This window comes from Acartia tonsa, chromosome 14, assembly GCF_053477335.1.
Source record: "Acartia tonsa isolate MP-2025a chromosome 14, ASM5347733v1, whole genome shotgun sequence".
Taxonomy (NCBI): domain Eukaryota; kingdom Metazoa; phylum Arthropoda; class Copepoda; order Calanoida; family Acartiidae; genus Acartia; species Acartia tonsa.
The window spans coordinates 16,314,922-16,333,787 of NC_137273.1; the positions used below are offsets into that span (position 1 = coordinate 16,314,922).

Below are 18,866 nucleotides of genomic sequence, written 5' to 3' on the forward strand. Positions count from 1 at the left end.
TTTTATACATACGAAATGTTAAACAAAATGTATCAAAATAATTCGTTCCCTCCCCCTAAAAAAAATAAATGTTTATGCTTGGTGGTGGGGAGGGGGGGGGGGGGTAAGTGTAATCAAGAAATAAATTAATGGATAGGATTGTAGATTTATACACATAATTTTCATAAAAAAACATACAAATTTAGAAATACAAGAATGGTACATTCAAATTCATACATACAAGAATGACATCATCCATAAAATCGAAGCTCAGAAACAGTAAAAAAAACTATTAACGCTTGTAGAGAGTCAAAATTGAAAAATCTAATTAAATGTATAAAAGTCGAAACAAAATTGAAATTTTAGTTTAGCTTAAAAATAATATGACTTGATCATAGAGATGCTTCGCTAATAACATTGTACTTTGTAGTTCTAGGATTCAGTGTTCCAGAAATTGTATGAATGAATTATTTTATAACATAAAAAATTTAAATCCGCGTGTTTGAATGGCATACAGACTAATTATGGTTAAAATTTATAGAGTTACTACGCTTTTAAGAGGACGATTCTAAGACGTTTCAAGTTACTTTAAAAAGCTATCTGTTACATACGAACAGACGTACAGACCAACCCTAATTATATAAAAGTTTCGCTTTAAAAAAAAAAGATAAATATTGACAGAAAAACGAGGAAATTTAGGATTTATTTAAAATTTCTGATTGTCTATTTTTTGTTTATTATTCAATAAAAAAGTGTCAAAATATTGACTCTTTAAATTTGTAGTGCTTTGACGAATTTGATTTTACCTTTTAGAATAAAAAAAGTTGTAGGTACTCATTTTAACGAAAAATCCAAATAAGGCGTTTCAGTTTGTATAATCTTAGGGCACTCGCATACATAGACACAAACAACATACAAAAACAGACATACATATACACACAGAACACATTTATCCAAAGTTTACACATCAAGTCATATTTTCACATATTTTTTGGCTTTGAATATGTATATAACAAAGGTTTAATAATAATTTTAAAAACGATTTTGTAAATTTAAATTCTTTAAGTGTATGATTAAATAATTTTCCAACAAAAGCTTACTAAAATGTAAATGAACAAACGGTCAATATGATTTATGGGATCGGGACTTAAGTCTTATATCGTACATAATAGCTAAGAGGGTAATGGTTTTTCAAAAACATTTTGTACTAGCATAAAAAAAATATTTGGTATTATAGAGTAGCTTTGCTACTATTAGAATGTTATAAATGTGTATTATGGGATTGTTATTTTTGGGATATGGGTCGAGGTACTTTTCAAAAAGAGAGATGCTTATAAATAACATTTAAAATTCGAAATAGATGAAGGGGGCTATGTTTTAAAAGAGAAAGGGGAGTACAATGTGTCTTATCAGTATAAAAGAAACAAGAACAATTTTGTACATTAGCATTTAGTATATCTTACATCTATATATTATCTACAGTACAGGTTAGTGATGAAAATGACTCATTCAAAAGCGCCTGTTAAGGTACTTTTTGTGTAAAAAATATGATAATGTATAATAATGTGTATACTAAATTTATAGTTTATTGGTTTTAAAAGAAAAGTTTACATGTATACTTTACTATGGGTCAAAGATTTAGACAGACGTGCTTAGTAAATTAAATCTTTTCGTTGCTAACCAGTGGGATGGAAGAGGAAGGGTAACTATGAGTTGGGATATAAAGTTAAGAATGAAAAACATATCAAGTTTTGTGCAAACTCGTGAGTAGATGAATGGTTTGTGCAAACTGACAGACCAACAAATATGTAATAGCTACGCTTTGCAAAAGAATAGATTTAAATTTGAAGGAATATGGACTCCCTCTGTAAATTGAAATTTAATTTTGGGTGAATTATAAATCCTTGTAATCTATACACAGATTCAGGGACACAATTTTTTTTAAAGTGTAGCATATGTGTAAAACAGAGTAAAAGGGGAAAAATTAGAGGAAAGTAAAACATTTCCAAAAATTACAAAAAAAAGTTAGCTAAGCAAAGTTTTGCAATGAGAAATTTGGATTTGATTTATGGATATATATTCACCTCAAGTGGAGAGGTTATTAAATGTCAACACCAAAAATGACATAAAAAAACGAAAATAAAAAATAAAAGTAATGTGATGTGTGACTAGGCATTTGTCAAAGAGAACCAAAAAAAATCTTTTACTTATTTATACTTCATGAATTACTATGAGTGAAATAGATTAGATGTTATGATCAGGGATGCTAAGGATTATCATTAAAGACATTAATAAACCTGATTACAATAAAAAGAACAAGTCCAAAGTTCTTTGTTATAAATTTGTTTGTGTAGCTTTATTGATTTTTGAAAAGTTTTCTTTATGTTTTTCAATTAGAAAAATTTATTTTTAAAAAAAAGTTGATCCTTATTGCAAAAGATATACAAAAACTATTGATTGCAAAATATCAAAATAAAAACATGCAGGGCTACGAAATTTGATAAAATAAAATATCAAATGGTGTTTATAAATTTGATTGATAAAATAAAATGCTTTAATATTTAAGAGTAAATGTAAAACAAAGCTAGACAAAAATATACATACTAATATTTATAATGTCATGAGAAGCAATTCTAAGCTGTATTAACATTTAAAATACATTTGAAGAATACAGTTAATTGTGTATACGACAGGGTGAAGTTAATGGCAAATAGAGAAGCAATTTTTACGGAGGACCTACGACATTGTCTAGTTATATCAAGCTTTGCTTACAGACGGACAAATCACAAAACAAAATATTATTTGCTCTGAACATATCACGTAAACATGTAAATAAAGTTTTAGCTGTATAAAATGAATTTAAAAAATTATTAGAAATCACCTTTTCTTTAATTGTGGTGCCTACCTCCCCCCCAAAAAAATTGAAAATAGTCTTTTCAAGCCCAGTTTTGATTTTATTGGAGAACAAAGTTAAGGCAAAAAAATATGCAACCAATAGAATCAGTTTACCACACCACACAACAAACTATATAAAAAAAACCGAAGGCCATGATAAAATTACTCAAATGGTATGACCAAAAAAGGGTCATGTGGAAAAAAAATCTATGAAAATAAGCAAAGAAGAAAAAGTTAAAATAAAAGAAAGATAACATGGTCGGGGAGCCACTGTTGGGGAAAGAAAAAAAGAAAAATTTAAATAACTAAATTTGTGAATGTGAAAAAAGGAAAGAAGGGAAGCGAAGAGTTGGGTTCTTTATTTTAAAATAAATTGAAGTCAAAACACTCACATAATTTGTTTTCACATTCAAAGAACAACCCTTATACTTGGGACTGAATTATGTAAGTTAACAACATTTGAATTTACTTTAAAAAGAAAAACCTTTGGAGCCTTTAGGGGGAAAATATTTAATCTTTTTGACTTTTGCTTTTGAATGATTTTATTTGTCTTTATGACTAACAAAAACAAGGATATGCTGTTACATGGAGGGCTTAACTTTTTCTTTATTTAAATCTTAGACAATCGCAATATATATATTACATCTCATGTTTGGATAATTTTATGACTCTTGCCAACCCTTTACATTTGGGCCTTATAACATCAGATATAAAAGACATTAAAAATTGTTAAAAATTCAAACAAATTCTTTGCATTGGACGGGACTCAGTCGCCGGCGTTTTATTAGAACACCATGCCAATTATTTATTAACTATTACAATTATAATTTGTTGTGTGTGTGGTGTGAGCACTTAAAAAGAACTGCTACTTCTTCCAAACAGTGATTGTGTTGAGGGGTACCCTCGCCCTGTACAGGTCTCTGTGTGTAGTGGTGGTAAAGGTTGGTGTTTACTAGATTCAACAAATACATGAAATCAATATTGTTAGAGATACATTCATAAATAAATGTAATTTTTAACATATTTGACAATATTTTGGTATATTGATGTTTTTTTCAAATTTAGGAAGAATCTTTAAACTTTGATGTTTTCCGTCATCTTGGCTGTTTTCTATGGTTAATATTATCTTGTTCTTTACAAAAAGCTTATTTGAAACACAAGTATTATACAGAAATCACACAAAGTTATCTGAATTCATACAAAGCTATAGTATATGGTAGTTGTATGTTTTGAGGATGTAACATCATTGTTTATTTTAGTTTTCTGGAGCTTTTTTATTTGTGTTTAAATTCTAATCTACAAAAGTACCTTGAAAAACATATCTACTTAATTCTAACCTCCCAAAATTATTGTTATTATGCACAAATGCCCCGTAAAAATCGATTATTTACTCATGTATTTGACAGCTAAGCTTAGGTAAAACAGCTTATTCACATAAGGAATAGCCTGTTCCCCATGTAACATAAGGATTGATTTCACATATGTAAATGACGTCCACTCAGGGAATTTACTTCGAGAATTCACTTCGGTTTTACATCTGGATTGTTCATGATACACTTTTTCTATGAGTTCACTCAGTGAAAGCTGTCATAGGGAAAATCAAATTCTTCAAGAAATCGAGCTAAAGCAAATATTAATGACAAAGCATATGAAACATGTTTTCACAGGTAATAAAATAAAGGAAATTAAAGTTGGAGAAATTATTGTTTTCAAGGCATTAAGTTTAAACAAAACAAAAGAATTTATGTAATAATGTTGAAAATACTAGTTTACTATAAGCCATATATTTTGACGGGTAATATTCATAATTTTCTCTGTTATAATAGTTCCTTTAATTTGGTAATAAAAAACAGTAATTACTTTTTCCAATCTCACGTATTATAAAAACTTGAAATATAAATATAGAAAAATAATTTTAAAAAGGTTGGAATTACATCTCTTTTCATCTTTATACACTTATTTTTAAAAGAGAAAATACGTTACATAAGTTTTTGTCCTATCTGTCTGCTACTTTTTCACAACATTTTTCCATGGAAGGAGTTTTACACTTTTCATCCCAAGATGTAAACATGTGCAATTATAGACATGGGATGACATTTGAAAATTAGGCTTGACGACAAGTGTTTAGGATATATATTGTATATCAGTCGGTCTTTTACGTGTCATTATGATCTTTTTGCTTATCTTTGCCAGTTTTCATCAAATATTTGTAGTTAAATTCTCTGAATGTGTTAATTAATTGTTTAATGGTAAAAGACAGTAGGTAATCTCTTTTTTTTTGCAAAAAGTCGATCGTTAAAAAAACCGTATTTTATTAATAAATTTCATTGCTTTCAGACTCCCGAAGGTTGTTTGAAAATGGCTGCTCCCGAACCTATGCAGAAACTGTTTGCCAAAATTGATGAGAATCGGGCTAAGTAAGTAAATTTATAATCTTTTATTTTATTGAGCAAACCATCTTGTAAAATTTTGCTGTATTTGCATGTATGGCTAATCAATAAGCCATATTTGTGTTAGAATTATATAATTAAGTATAGCATACGTTTTGCTCAAATAAGAAATAGAGGTCTACAAAAAGCAAAATCTTTAGCAAGCCGGTCAGGTACTCCTTAACTACTCTAATGTTGAAATAGACATCTAACATTTTTAATCAAGATTCCTATGACATGTGTGTGCGCATCTAGTTTATACATTGTTTTTCCCTCTGTCGTCATGCTTTAAAACACAGATTTCTTATTTTTAAAATGATTTTTTCAGAGTTTCTATATTATCTCTCTTTTTCTTTTATTTCTTTAAGACATAGGTTGTTTGCTCTATTACTCACTTTGTCTTGTCCAAGATTTTAGTGTTTTGCACTTACGAATGTTGTCATCCTTGTTTTTCGTACTAAACTATTGTTTAAACTTTTATAATTGCTGATTTAAATGTCTCTTTTTAGGTATATCGAGAATCTGAGTAAAGCTGTTGCCATCCAATCTGTGTCTGCCTGGCCCCATACTAGAGATGAGATTGTCAAGATGATTCATTGGGCTGGCGACGAGCTTAAAGGGACTTCTACGATAATACTATCCATAGAAAAGTAAAGGCCAAATGTTTGACTTCCTGTCGGGAGTAAATTAAACAAAGGGAATGCAACCCTCTCGTAATCAATGTGTAAATAGCAGTTAGAATTCGAATTTCGATCTGAAATTTTGCTTGAGTAATCCTTGGTAGGTTTATTTTCCCTAAATCGAACAAAATGTTGAAAAAATAACGGCTAACGGTTCATCCGTTCAGCAGGTTTTTTTTTGCCTATATTTAGGGCAAATCTATCAAAAATTACGTTGGAATCAACTTTTTGAAACATATACCTATTTGCTTTAAGTCATGTGAAATTTTTAGTACCAGAAACTACCGGCTAGAACCGTTTGAAACCGTTTTGGAGCGGCAAAGAGTATTAGTTGTAGATAGGTTTCGTGATGGATTTGCCTTGAAAATAGCCAAAAATGGCTAAAAGGTCTTATTAAATAACTAAGAATAATGTAGGTATCTGATACCAAATCTTGATATTGTAGACAGTCTTTTTATTATATAGAACTCGGAGCAACCGTTGAATACGTTGACATTGGCAATCAGACCCTTCCCGACGGCGAAAAACTGAAACTGCCTCCTGTCCTCATGGGAGAGCTTGGCCACGACGCCAGCAAGAAAACCTTACTTGTCTACGGCCACTTGGACGTTCAGCCAGCCGCTAAAGAGGATGGATGGGACACTGATCCGTTTGTGCTGACCGAAAAAGATGGCAAGCTGTATGGTCGCGGTGCTACTGATGACAAGGGACCTGTTCTTGGTTGGATCCACGCCCTGCAGGCATACAAGGAATGCGGCATTGACCTACCGGTCAACTTTAAGTTCTGCTTTGAAGGTATGGAGGAGAGCGGCAGTGAAGGCCTTGATGAGCTACTCACTGCCCGTAAGGATACAAAGTTCATGCAGGAGGTTGACTACTGCTGCATCTCTGATAATTATTGGCTGGGAAAACAGAAACCATGTCTTACCTACGGCCTCAGAGGTGTTTGCTATTTCTTTATTGAAGTTGAATGCGCTGCTAAAGATTTACACAGTGGCGTCTTCGGTGGTACTGTCAATGAAGCCATGGGAGATCTTATTTGGATGATGAATCAACTGCTCGACCAGGACGGAAAGATTCTTGTTGAGGGCCTGATGGACTCTGTTGCCCCGCTGACCAAGGAGGAGGAGGCCAAGTATGTCAACATCGACTTTGATCCCGAGGAGTACAGAAGTGATATTGGCACCCCGGGTCAGCTGAGACACGGCAACGATAAAATTGCCACCCTCATGGCAAGATGGAGATATCCCTCGCTGTCCCTGCATGGTATCCAAGGTGCTTTTGCCGATCCTGGCGCAAAAACTGTCATTCCCAGGAAGGTTGTTGGGAAGTTTTCTGTTAGAATCGTCCCCAATCAAACTCCCGAGATTGTTGACAAAGTTGTTGTGGATTATTGCAACAAGGTTTGGGCCACCAGAAAATCCTCGAACAAGATGACCGCTGTGATGCACCATGGAGGCCGCTGCTGGCTGTCTGATCCTGACCATCCTAACTATGTTGCTGGCTCTCAGGTATGATAGAAAGATACGTCAATTGATCACCAGCTAGTAATACAATTCCTAATAAAAAATATCTTAATAGCTTTCAAATATATACATTTTTTTCTGTTTAATTGAAACAAACAAGATAGCTAACAATCCATTCATAAAAGCGAAGCTTTTAAGTTATCAAATTAATTTTTAATGTGAAAGCTTTTGTTCAACAATTTTTATAAGAAGTATACCTAATGTTTTTTTAAAAATCCTATAGGTAAATCTTGCACAGTTAATTTATTATCAGTCAATATTTTAACTCGGCGGGGCTACATACATTGTGCCCATAATAACTTTACTTAAAGTAAATCACGAAAACAAACCCCCTCCCTTATTTTCGATTTACTTTTAAACATGGGGGATATGGAGTGTGCTCGACTATTCACTGTGAGGGAAACCTCTGCACAAATAGTAAAACTTCTTAATTTTTATATTTTACTATTATTTTATCAGTGTTGTGGATCCGGATCCGCAAGGATCCGCATTATTTTGAGTCCAAGGATCCGGATCCGCAATCTTTAAGGTTTCAGACTTGAAAATTAAAAGTATTTTTGACTTGAGATTAAAGAATAAATATTTTTGAAAAATTTGGTGATTTTATTTTTATTGTCAAGGATCCGGATCCGCACTGACCAAATTTGGAGGATCCGGATCCGCATACAATCAATGCGGATCAGCAACACTGTATTTTATACTTATTTTACCAGGCCACTAAAATGGTGTACGGCGTGGAGCCTGATTTGACCAGAGAGGGCGGGTCCATCCCCGTGACGCTGACCCTGCAGGAGGCCACCGGCAAGAACGTGATCCTGCTGCCTATGGGCGCCTCCGACGACGGGGCCCACTCTCAAAACGAGAAGATTGACGTGAGGAACTACATCGAGGGAACTAAGCTACTGGGGGCCTATGCCTACCAACTATCCCAGCTCTGATTTGTCACTAAACAATGACTGAAGGAAATTAAGGCTTTGTAAAGCTCGCAAAATTTTAACCATACTAGCAAAGAAAAGAAGTAAATTTCATTATTACTCAATAAAAAGAATTAAATCCAAACAGTTTCAATAAAAGTTTACTTATTTATTACATCGTATATAGACAGCTTTCCGCGGATATAAAAATAAAAAATTATAAGGTTTATTGGACCCGAAGGTCCGGGCTAAAATAACTTATATCAATTTTATGATTTTTATTTAAATTTTCGTGGCGAATTGTCTGTGATACGATGCTATATATGATTTTCAGCATGGTTAAGAACCGGTTCTAATCCAGCGTATGATAATCGGTTTTTGAAGCCATACTGAAAAATTCTTTACCAATCCATTTAAATATTTGTTTTTATGATACTTAGCCTAGATTCTAATAATAACACATGTTTTATAAACATTAAAATTGTATTTTATAATTTATATTCAATGATGAATTGTGATTTTTATCTATATTGTGATACATTTTTACCAAGCTTTTTTATATAAAACAAAATTTTGGCTTATTTAATTTATTTACATGTTTTATATTTCAGATGACATTGATATGAATTTTTGAAAATATTTTGATGAAAAAATAACTGTATTATAAATCAGGGATATAGGAAGATATAAATGTGTAATTACACTCGTTACAAATCTATTATAGGAATTTACCCTCTTTACGGGGGTGTATATTCTGCACTGGTCACCCTGCTAAACGGGGGAGGTGGATAAATATGTGTGAAAGAAGGAAATAATAAACAAAGAGCTCTGAAAACATTATTTCTCCGTCCTTGGGGGGGGGGGGGGGGGGGAGGCTATAAAATATGTGGGAGGGGTAAAAAAATGAATAAAATAAGGAGGACTAGAATAGTTATTTCTTGCATCGTATTATAAACGGCTTTCCGTGGATATAGAATGGACAATTATATGATTAAAACCAGGTTTTTTAGCCCCGAGATGCCGAAGCCTTAAAAAAACGAAGGTGGGGATGTTTTTTTTTCAAAAATATTAATACAAAGGCCTATCTTTCCAGTTAAATCTTTTTATAATGTAAATAATATAGTAAATTAGTGTCAAAAACCTAAATACCTAATAAAAAATTCTTTTAATAGTTTAAATCTTAAACTTTGGTGATTATATCTAATAGACAATTTAGACAATTTAATACTTTTCTAAAGGCAAATAATTTTTCTAAAAGAAGTTTAAATGCATTATTATACATTGTTTAGGTATTTAAGTTAAAAACTTAAAACATTCAATAAGTTCCATAAAAATTCAACTTTATATTAAATTAGAATACTATAATTTGGATATTGTTAAAAAAAAACAAAAAAAAACTGGTTTTCTATAAAAAAAAACCGGTTTAAACAAAAACAAAAAAAAACTGGTTTGTTCTTTTTAAAAATAAACCTGTTTTTTTACCATCTCTGCTTGGCGCATCTGCTCTGACTAGTCAAACAACAGACACACCAGCGGTACCGGACTATGGTTACTTTCGTACTGAACAGTCCTACTCAAGGCTTGTCTACCCTATTATATTTTAAAACTAAATAATTGACTATGCTTATAAAATTCAAAACTATTATAAGTCTGACAATCCTTAACCACGTATGGACGAATGTATTTGTTATCTTATAGATAGATAGATAGATAGATAGATTTATTATTCCACTAGTTACACATAATATAATAATAAAGCACATTAGGATTTAATAATGAATTACAATTAACATATACAGTATTATATATTAAAATATAACTAGGAAGATTCATGGCACTACACTGTATCTTGGTACGTTGTAGATTTACCCACGACTTGGTTCTGTTTTTCAGGTTGGGGATTGGGTGAAGGCGGCAGAAGGACAAGACAGGCTGAAAGGCCAAAAGTCATGTTTAAATGTGTTATATTTTTTAAATTTAGTAGCCTTCATTCCTGCCTATCCCCCTTCGCCCTGAAAATGATTACATTATAACATATATTATTACATATATGGATACTTATGAAAGAAAAAAACTTCCGGTAAGCAGGTTTATGGTTCATATTGTTACAAATTTTTTTGTTATTTAATACAGTAGTTGTTTATTTTTGTTTTATGTTTACATTGCAAACTAGCTGTAAATGGTTAAATCACATACATTGTCAGTTGGGTTATTTTGTCATTTTATGTCATGTCACAGTAGTTTCATTTTATTATTCTTTGTCTTTGTATATTTTTTGCTCTTGTTGTAATTTCATAGTACTTTTTAAAATTTTTTTTTTGGTGGTGAGTTTTCAGGTTTGTATATGTTTGTGTTTTTATTGGTGGTTTTGTTTTGTTTTTCTGTCACTGAGTGTTTGAGTTTTCTCTGTCTGCGTTATGAGCTGTGTGTCGAGAGTTTTGAGCGAGCTGTTGATCTAAAATAAAGAAATTGATTTTTGATTTTTAGTAATTAGGAGTATCCTTTTAAGTACTTGTTTATATTTAATTAATATATTAACTGTTCATGAATCAGATTGTAATTTTATAACTTAAAACTCAGCAATTAGCAGTTTTAATTTTATTTTTGACGAATCAATGAATATTTCTAAGAATTAAGTCAGCAGATTTTTTTTCTTCTTAAAAGTATGAATTTTAACTTAGTAGTTTCGATTTATTATACTCTAGTATTAAGTAGTTTTTAAGGTTTTTAAATTTGCGCTCCATACTAGAGTGTGTTAGGTTTTTATTTTGTGTAGTTACCTTTTTTTTATTTTTTTTTAGTGTGTTAGGATTTTATTTGTGTAGTAACCTTTTCTTATTTTTTTAAAGTCAGTGTAAGTGTTTTTTTGTATTAGTAACATAGTTAGTGTTAAATTGCTTACCTTTCACAAATACAGTGAGTTGTGTGGGAATGAGATGTTTTCATTCTGAAGCTCTCAGCACAACTGAGCTCTCTTATGATTGTATCTAAACCCAGAACCACTTCGTTATGCAATCTATATTTTCCTGGATATTTTGTCTACGGTAGTCCAAAAGTGTACAGCTTTACAGTACATTGTTTCTATTTGTTAAAGCAACACGTATGATAAAAGAAAAAGATTCTGTTTAAAGTAAAATGCTTATATTTCAATCAAAATCTATATTTTTGTATTTTTTACCGATCCACTTCATTATGCAAATCAAAAGAAAATCGATGGGAAAACGTTTGTTTTGCACTTTTCTCCACTTTTAAAAATTAATTCTGATAAAATAACAACTTTTTAAGGGATTTATGCATTAATTATAATGAAAAACAGTTTAAGGTAGATTTTAATGATTTTTCTAAACAAGACATAATTGAAAAAAGAAATTCTATCCCTATCACTTTAGAGGACAGCTGCCGACCCCCAGTCTTATGGATGAAGCTAAATACATGTTAAAAATAAAAATTAGCATGAAAAGTATACAAAAATGTTTTTGATGTGTTAAAAAAAATCCATTTTAAAATCTTGATTTTGAGGATGATGGCCTTTAAGATGCTCTTACTGGTGGTGATGGTGAGCTAAATGTTATCAAAGTGCATGCCCATGATGAAAACTTATATATTGAACTATGGTTCAATTTTTATAGTCATAGCAGCCTCCAGCCAAGCAATATTAAAAAAGAAAAAAATTGCAGTTATAATTACTAAAATTCATCAAGTAAATAATGTAGTTTTTAGATAATGGTTATATTTCATGTCGAGAGGCTCCACTGGAGGCTGCTATGACTACAAAAAATGGTACATAGGTTAATAGACAAGTTGTTGTAATGGTCATGTACTTAGATAACATTTAGCTCACCTTCACCACCAGTAAGAGCATCTTAAAGGCCATCATCCTCAAAATCAAGATTTTAAGATAGATTTTTTTAACACATCAAAAAACATTTTTGTATACTTTTCAGGTTAAGTTTTATCTTTAACATGTATTTAGCTTCATCCATAAGACAGGGGGTCAGCAGCTGTCCTCTAAAGTGATAGGGATAGAATTTCTTTTTTTCAATTATTTCTTATTTAGAAAAATCATTAAAATCTACCTTAAACTGTTTTTCATTATAATTAATGCATAAAACCCTTAAAAAAATGTTATTTTATCAGAATCCTTTTTTAAAAGTGGAGAAAAGTGCAAAACAAACGTTTTCCCATTGATTTTCTTTTGATTTGCATAATGAAGTGGATCGGTAAAAAATACAAAAATATAGATTTTGATTGAAATATAAGCATTTTACTTTAAAAAGAATCTTTTTCTTTTATCATACGTGTTGCTTTAACAAATAGAAACAATGTACTGTAAAGCTGTACACTTATGGACTACCGTAGACAAAGTATCCAGGAAAATGTAGATTGCATAATGAAGTGGTTCTGGGTTTAGCTGAAATTGAGATAAAGGTTAGTTCCTTATAAACAACTACATAGCTATTATAACCTTGTATTATGTCTCCCTATATCTCTGACCTATAAATAGTGCCATGAATAACTCTCCGTTGCACGCTGCCTGGCTTAAGAAAACATTTGCCGGGGGCAGTTCACCCTCCTCAAGTTCTAATGCCCAGGTTTGTTAGTTGCTAGGGAATGATGCATCTATTTAGATGATGAGCTACTCCATAATTTACTTAGTCAGGGTCTAGGGAAAAAGTAATTTCTTGCATCGTATTATAAACAGGTTTCCGCGGATAATTAACTACAATTATAAGATTAAAACCAGATTTTTTAGGCCCGAATGCCGAAGGCACGGGCCCCTTCTTAAAATCGAGAAACGTAAAAAAATTTCGATTTTTTGTTATCTCTCTTGGGAGGGTGGTGGTACCAAAATATAAACCTTCCCGGGACCTATGAAAAGCTAACCTGTAAAGGAGAACCCGATCGGTTTTGCGGTTAGCGAGATCCTTCGGTACAGACAAACACATCCTGTTACTTTATTATAAGGATTCCATTTAGGATGTAACCACTCCAACACAGTCTAGCATGAGTGGAGGAGGGGTGGTGTGGCCGGATCTGTTGGTTAGTAGGACACAATCTTCTCCTACGCCCGCGGTTCAACCTATGCTTAATACTTCAGGCACTTTTGATTAGACCTAATGTTAGGCGTTTTCAGTACCTATATAAGTGGTGAAAATGTTAGCCTAAATAAATAGATTTATCATTGCTTGGATCTTACACCAGATTATCATGTACTCTAAATAGCTGGCTAAAATAACGATACCCCCACCCCCTCCCCCCCATAAACTCCTTTATCCCTTCCCCTCCTTTCCTGCAAGATGAACGAACTGATCAATATACACTGTCCATGTTGGCATCCACGTATATTCTACATCCATTCTTATAGATTATCTACCTATAGATAGATATTTATCTTTTACCATGTAGTATTTTAAAAAGTAACTTACATCTTCAAATGCTTTGTTTGTTTCTTTATTTAAAAAAGGAATAACACAAGAGGGGAGGGGGAAGCATATTAGCCTCTTTTTGTAACTAAATCTAAAACACAAAGGAACAAAGGTTCGTGACACAAAAGCCTGCAGCCAACTTTTAAAACATTGCATTGTAAAGAAAGATTTACCATTTAAATCAAAATATATAACTCAAGGATCACAAGAAAATTACACCAACAGTCCAATGATTATTGAGAGAAATAATCTAAAGGAAAGCTTTAAGAAAAAGTTTATTTATATAAAGTTTTTTATTTTATTCCCCCTAAAACTTAAAATAAACCATTGAAATGAGTTAACTTGAAAGATTCATTTTATTGAAGAAAAAAATTATAAAAATAATTTCTTAAACTTTTGCTTTTTGAAGGCTGTCGCGGATCTAGTCATTAAACAACTTTTGGATTTGAGTCTAAGGTAACTTTTTTCACAGTTTTTTTAGTTTGTCGTTAGTGCATTTGTCAAAAAATATGTTTGCTAGGTACAAGTTTTACTTAGTAGCACATGAATAAACCAAACAGGATAATATCAGTGAACAGAAATTAAAAAAGGCACGGACATAAAAGGTTCTAACTGCTGCTATATCAGATGCACAAATAGATAATTAGAGTAGGGGGGAATCCTTGGCCTTGGCCTTGGCATTAGCAATATGTGATTTAGAGAGACACTAAAATAATACCTTGTAGTGTATCCCGTCCTCAAGAGGTTATCCAGGTTTTTGGCACTGTACCCATGAATACACACGGAATTAAACTAAGCTACTACATCCAAGCCCCTAGCCTATAAAACAAAAAAACAGACTTACAATACGACCCCTTCCCCAACCCACTGATGAAAAGTGTACACATCAATTTTTGTAGTTTAATATTATTTTAGGTTGTCACGAAAAATCGAAACCGAAGACTATCCTCCCTTACTCCATCTGTTGGCTGTTCTGGAACTAATACTCAAGCATGGGTTTATACAAGGTGCGTTACGCTTTTGGTAAACTTTTATTATCTCGGCTTCTATTGAAGAAAAATGAAAGGGGGGGGGGGGGGGGCGAAAGTGACACTTTTTGAAACCAAAACTAAAAGTCAAAGGAACTCAACTAAAAAAAGAGTTACAGGTCTGACATTTTGCATGGCAGTTGCTTTATAGGGGTACAATATGGAACTGTGAAGAAACGGCGTCGCAACCGCCGAAAACCGCCGAGAAAAGGCAAAAAAAATTCGACGGGAAACGGCGGTTTTCGGCGGTTGCGCCGCCGTTTCTTCACAGTTCCGTATTTTACCCCTATAAAGCAACTGCCATGCAAAATCTCAGACCTGTAACTCTTTTTTTAGTTGAGTTCCTTTGTTGACTTTTAGTTTTGGTTTCAAAAAGTGTCACTTTCGCCCCCCCCCCTTTAAAATTTAAAAAGTTGAAGATTCCTATAACATACGCAAAACTATACTAATTTTTATATTGTTTTTCCGTCTATCATTGATTTCTCTCTTATTTTTTAAAGGTTTTGTATATTCTCCCTTTTCTTTGTTATGACAATTGAACATCTGCTTTATAACTTACTTTGTCCGTTTGTCAATTCCATGATTTTGTTCTCGCGCTTCTCTACTTATGGATGTTGTATTTTGTTAAAATTGACATTTTTGCTTTTATCTTGTTTCTATTGGAATAAATTTCAGGTAGAAAGTACGGAATTGGCAGTCAGAAGAGTGTGTGGGATGTTTTATTACAGCTCGAGTCACCGCAAGCCACCGCTTCTACAGCCACAGCGGCTGGGTCCATTTCTTTCAAAAACTTGATCAGTTCGGCTGCCGGAGGTACGTTAATCTACTTCCCTTTCTTCTCTCACAATATTTTTCAGAACAAACTGCTAAATCATTATATTGGAATAAATTCATTTTAATATGGGTGATCCGTAACCTGAGATGGAGAGAAGAAAAATAAAAGTAGCCTAAAACTATTCCAAAACTTGAATTTAGAAATGAAATAGCCTTAAACCATCCTGTGACCTATGCTTACCTTCCTCATGTCATTATCATGTCATTGGAGCTTGGAGGTCCCTGACTATCTTTGTTATTGTAGAAATTTTAATTTGCATTTTGCATAAGTTTTAGGTAGGTACCTACACAAAATAAGTGCAATAAAAAAAATTCAAAGTAAGATTATTTTCAACGATTTCATCAAATTAAAAACTTTTAATTGTTACAGGTGGTCAGGGAAGTGTTATTAAACCCCCATCCCAAGCTTCTAACGCTCAAGCTGTAAGTGACAGGAAAGTTGTTGATTTACATATACTAGCGGCTCCAGCCCTAGCTTCTTGGGCTTTGCATTGGAAGAGTTGGGAATGGGACAGAAATGTAGCCCAAAACCATAAAAGTTTTAAATCAATTAATAAAATATTCTTAAACAATCTCGGTACTTACGTAAAGATTCCCTAAAATGTAAAACTCCGTAAATTGGAACCAAAACACACCTTGTTTTGTGTGAAGATATAGCTTGACCCAACACTGTGTGCTTGCCTCTGGAGGATCAGTACTTCCTCCCGTTGGCAGCACTACTGTAGGTCATAGGTCTTTCAGATAGAATAAAGTGATACCAAACGCTCAAACATCCGTTATCATGATCTAAAGTGAGAGAGACCCTGTTACCAACTGTACATAGCCAATGAGATAATATACATCTTATGGACAATAGATGGATACAATCACAATTGGACATAGTACAAGTAACAGAGGCTCTCTCACTAATAAAATGTTAATATTAATATTCAAAATTGATTAAGAATAGTAAAATGTTTTTTCACTTGCTTATGCTAAAATGTGGAGTGTATAAAATTCTCAATAAAAATAGATATACTGTATTTTTATAAAAACATAAAATAAAGAGTTTTAAAAGCCATTGTTAAGGATGATAAAAAGCCATTTGAATTAAGATTATAAATAACAAAAAGTCTTGGATGTCCCAATATTAGTTCTGTAGATATGTTTCTTTAAATGCTAGGACATGAGCAATGGTGGATAAGATTTGGAGCTTTGGTTGTATGTAGGTTATGACTTTATTTTCTTTGGGTTTGTTCTGGCAAATGTTGATATTCCATTGTTGATAACCTAAACAATGGATTATTACGCTCAATCTGTTCAGTAGTTATTGAAATATTAGACTTCAGACAAAAAAAAAGACTTGATTTCTTTATATGATAGGATAAAAACAAACTAACGGCTGTGCCTCTAGAGTCACTCTATAGGCATCCAATTTTTATAAAGAATAAATTATTCATACAAAACCTTAAAAAATAAGGTTAGGGTAGTTTTTCCCTTGTACATATCCCCTCTAAGTCTATGCAACAAATCAACCTAACTTGACATGAAGTAATAAAATTAAAAAGATAAACCAATTTCTTCAAAAATGAAATTGACAATTTAACTACGAACATAGCTCCTTTATGTATGTATGTATATTTCAAATTCAATTATTATACATATGACAACGTTTATGTAAGTTTATAGAAGAAAAAACAATTACAATTAATCATAATGCAAAATAGAACATAAAGTCAGTCATAAGTAAATAATTGCGACTTGACACCTCATTTATGACCATTAGTCAAGTTAGAGGATTTACCCAAGCCGCTGTTTGTGTTATCTGATAAGGGAGTAAAAAAAACCCTTGGAGATATGATTGCAGTTATTTACACTGCATTAAATTAAATGTGACTTAACTGGTGTTTATTATGTGTTTCTATTGGAATTTGTTTGTATATATAGAAATGTAGTTATAAATGTAGTTACCTTGTAGTTATATATGTAGTTATTATTGTAGTTATAATGAAATTTTGTAAGTAAAACAATTGTAGAAATAATGAATGTCATTAAGAGTTCTAAAATGTAAAAAATATGCTGATTTGTGTGTTTAGAAGAAAATTATGCTGATTGTATCATAAACAAAAAAAATTTATTGTGATATTTAGAAGGAAGCTACTCTATATTTAGATGTCTAAATTGTTTGAAGCTGTGATATATTAGAATGGAATGTGGTGGCCGTTTAGGATACAGTAGTTTGGTTTGGAGAAGTTTACATTGCTGACATTTTTGTTAAATCATATTGACATTCCTGAAAGTTTAGGTTAGTATATGTAGTCATAAATAGATAAATGCCCTTGCCCATCATTCAATAAGCATAATCTAAAGACTTTTTTTTGGTAGACCTTTATAATTGAAAATGCTAACCCCACTACTTAGCTAGCAAAATTCTGATACTAGGCCATTGTTGTCACGTTGTTACAGAAATGAATAATGTAAGTATAATTTATAACTAATGTCTAGCAGATTAAGAATTGAACGTGGTGGCCGATTAGGATACATTATTTTAGGTTTGCAGTTGATATTGGTGACATTTGCTGTTAAATCTACTTAATAAAAAAAACACCTCTGAGGTTTAAATTATTATATGTAGTCAATATAGATTCATGCCCCATCTCATTAAGCGTAAATCTAAGGACTAATTTTTTGGAGACTTACATAAAACCTAGAAAAATGCTAACCCCTCCCTTAGCTAGCAGAATTCTGATGTTAGGCCAATTTTGTTATGAATATTACAGAAGTGAGTGATGTAAGTATAATTTTACAACTAATGTCTGGCAGATTAAGTTATATTAGAAGATTTGATGGAAGATTATTTTTTGAAGGCTAAGTTGACTATGAAATCTTGCTTATTTTCTTGGGAATAAGTGGCCGATTTAGGTAAAATATTTTTAATTTGAAGAATTTTATTTTTATAAATGAAGGCGGAGATGACATAGTAGCGATTTTAATTTATGAGGATTATGAAATTTTGAAGATGAAGTGTTGATATTGTCTAGGAAATGTGGTTGACATTGAATTGGGTTTGTAGATATTATCACTTAGATCCATTTTGAGTTGTAGTTTCTAGAAGATATGTCTTGGAATAAATATTTTTATAACTAAAGTTGATATTTATAATTTTTTTGTGTGAA

General features: G+C 32.0%; 2 protein-coding genes across 4 annotated transcripts in view; both read left to right on the forward strand.

Moving 5' to 3' along the window:
* Nucleotides 1-5,209: 5,209 nt before the first annotated feature.
* Nucleotides 5,210-9,035, forward strand: LOC145305301 (cytosolic non-specific dipeptidase-like). 2 transcript variants are annotated; one of them, XM_080146912.1, is made up of 4 exons: nucleotides 5,210-5,291; nucleotides 5,813-5,920; nucleotides 6,447-7,494; nucleotides 8,223-9,035. In XM_080146912.1, the coding sequence occupies exons 1-4, from the start codon at nucleotides 5,233-5,235 to the stop codon at nucleotides 8,445-8,447; spliced, it is 1,440 nt and encodes a 479-aa protein (XP_080003038.1). In that variant the 5' UTR covers nucleotides 5,210-5,232; the 3' UTR covers nucleotides 8,448-9,035. The 2 variants fall into 2 exon arrangements, 1 of the variants encoding a protein (XP_080003038.1); XR_013874559.1 differs by lacking the exons at nucleotides 5,210-5,291; nucleotides 5,813-5,920 and having other exon boundaries at nucleotides 6,160-7,494; nucleotides 8,223-8,602; nucleotides 8,758-9,035.
* Nucleotides 9,033-18,866, forward strand: part of LOC145305299 (RUN and FYVE domain-containing protein 2-like) — a 48,510-nt gene continuing 38,676 nt past the window's right edge. Inside the window, exons 1-8 of one of the 2 annotated variants that reach the window (XM_080146908.1) lie at nucleotides 9,033-9,093; nucleotides 12,926-13,015; nucleotides 13,401-13,521; nucleotides 14,050-14,100; nucleotides 14,254-14,305; nucleotides 14,765-14,856; nucleotides 15,553-15,690; nucleotides 16,082-16,141. In XM_080146908.1, the coding sequence (XP_080003034.1) occupies nucleotides 12,932-13,015; nucleotides 13,401-13,521; nucleotides 14,050-14,100; nucleotides 14,254-14,305; nucleotides 14,765-14,856; nucleotides 15,553-15,690; nucleotides 16,082-16,141 (598 nt within the window). In that variant the 5' untranslated portion in view covers nucleotides 9,033-9,093; nucleotides 12,926-12,931. Of the gene's footprint in view, nucleotides 9,094-12,925; nucleotides 13,016-13,400; nucleotides 13,522-14,049; nucleotides 14,103-14,253; nucleotides 14,306-14,764; nucleotides 14,857-15,552; nucleotides 15,691-16,081; nucleotides 16,142-18,866 lie in introns of both variants that reach the window. The other variant, XM_080146909.1, reaches the window with a different exon arrangement.

Coding starts and splice junctions, on each gene's coding strand:
- LOC145305301 (XM_080146912.1), top strand. CDS start 5,233: ATGGCTGCTCCCGAACCTATGCAGAAACTGTTTGCCAAAATTGATGAG. Junction 5,921..6,446: donor TGGGCTGGCGACGAGCTTAA/AGGGACTTCTAC, acceptor TTTTTATTATAT/AGAACTCGGAGCAACCGTTG. Junction 7,495..8,222: donor ACTATGTTGCTGGCTCTCAG/GTATGATAGAAA, acceptor TTATTTTACCAG/GCCACTAAAATGGTGTACGG.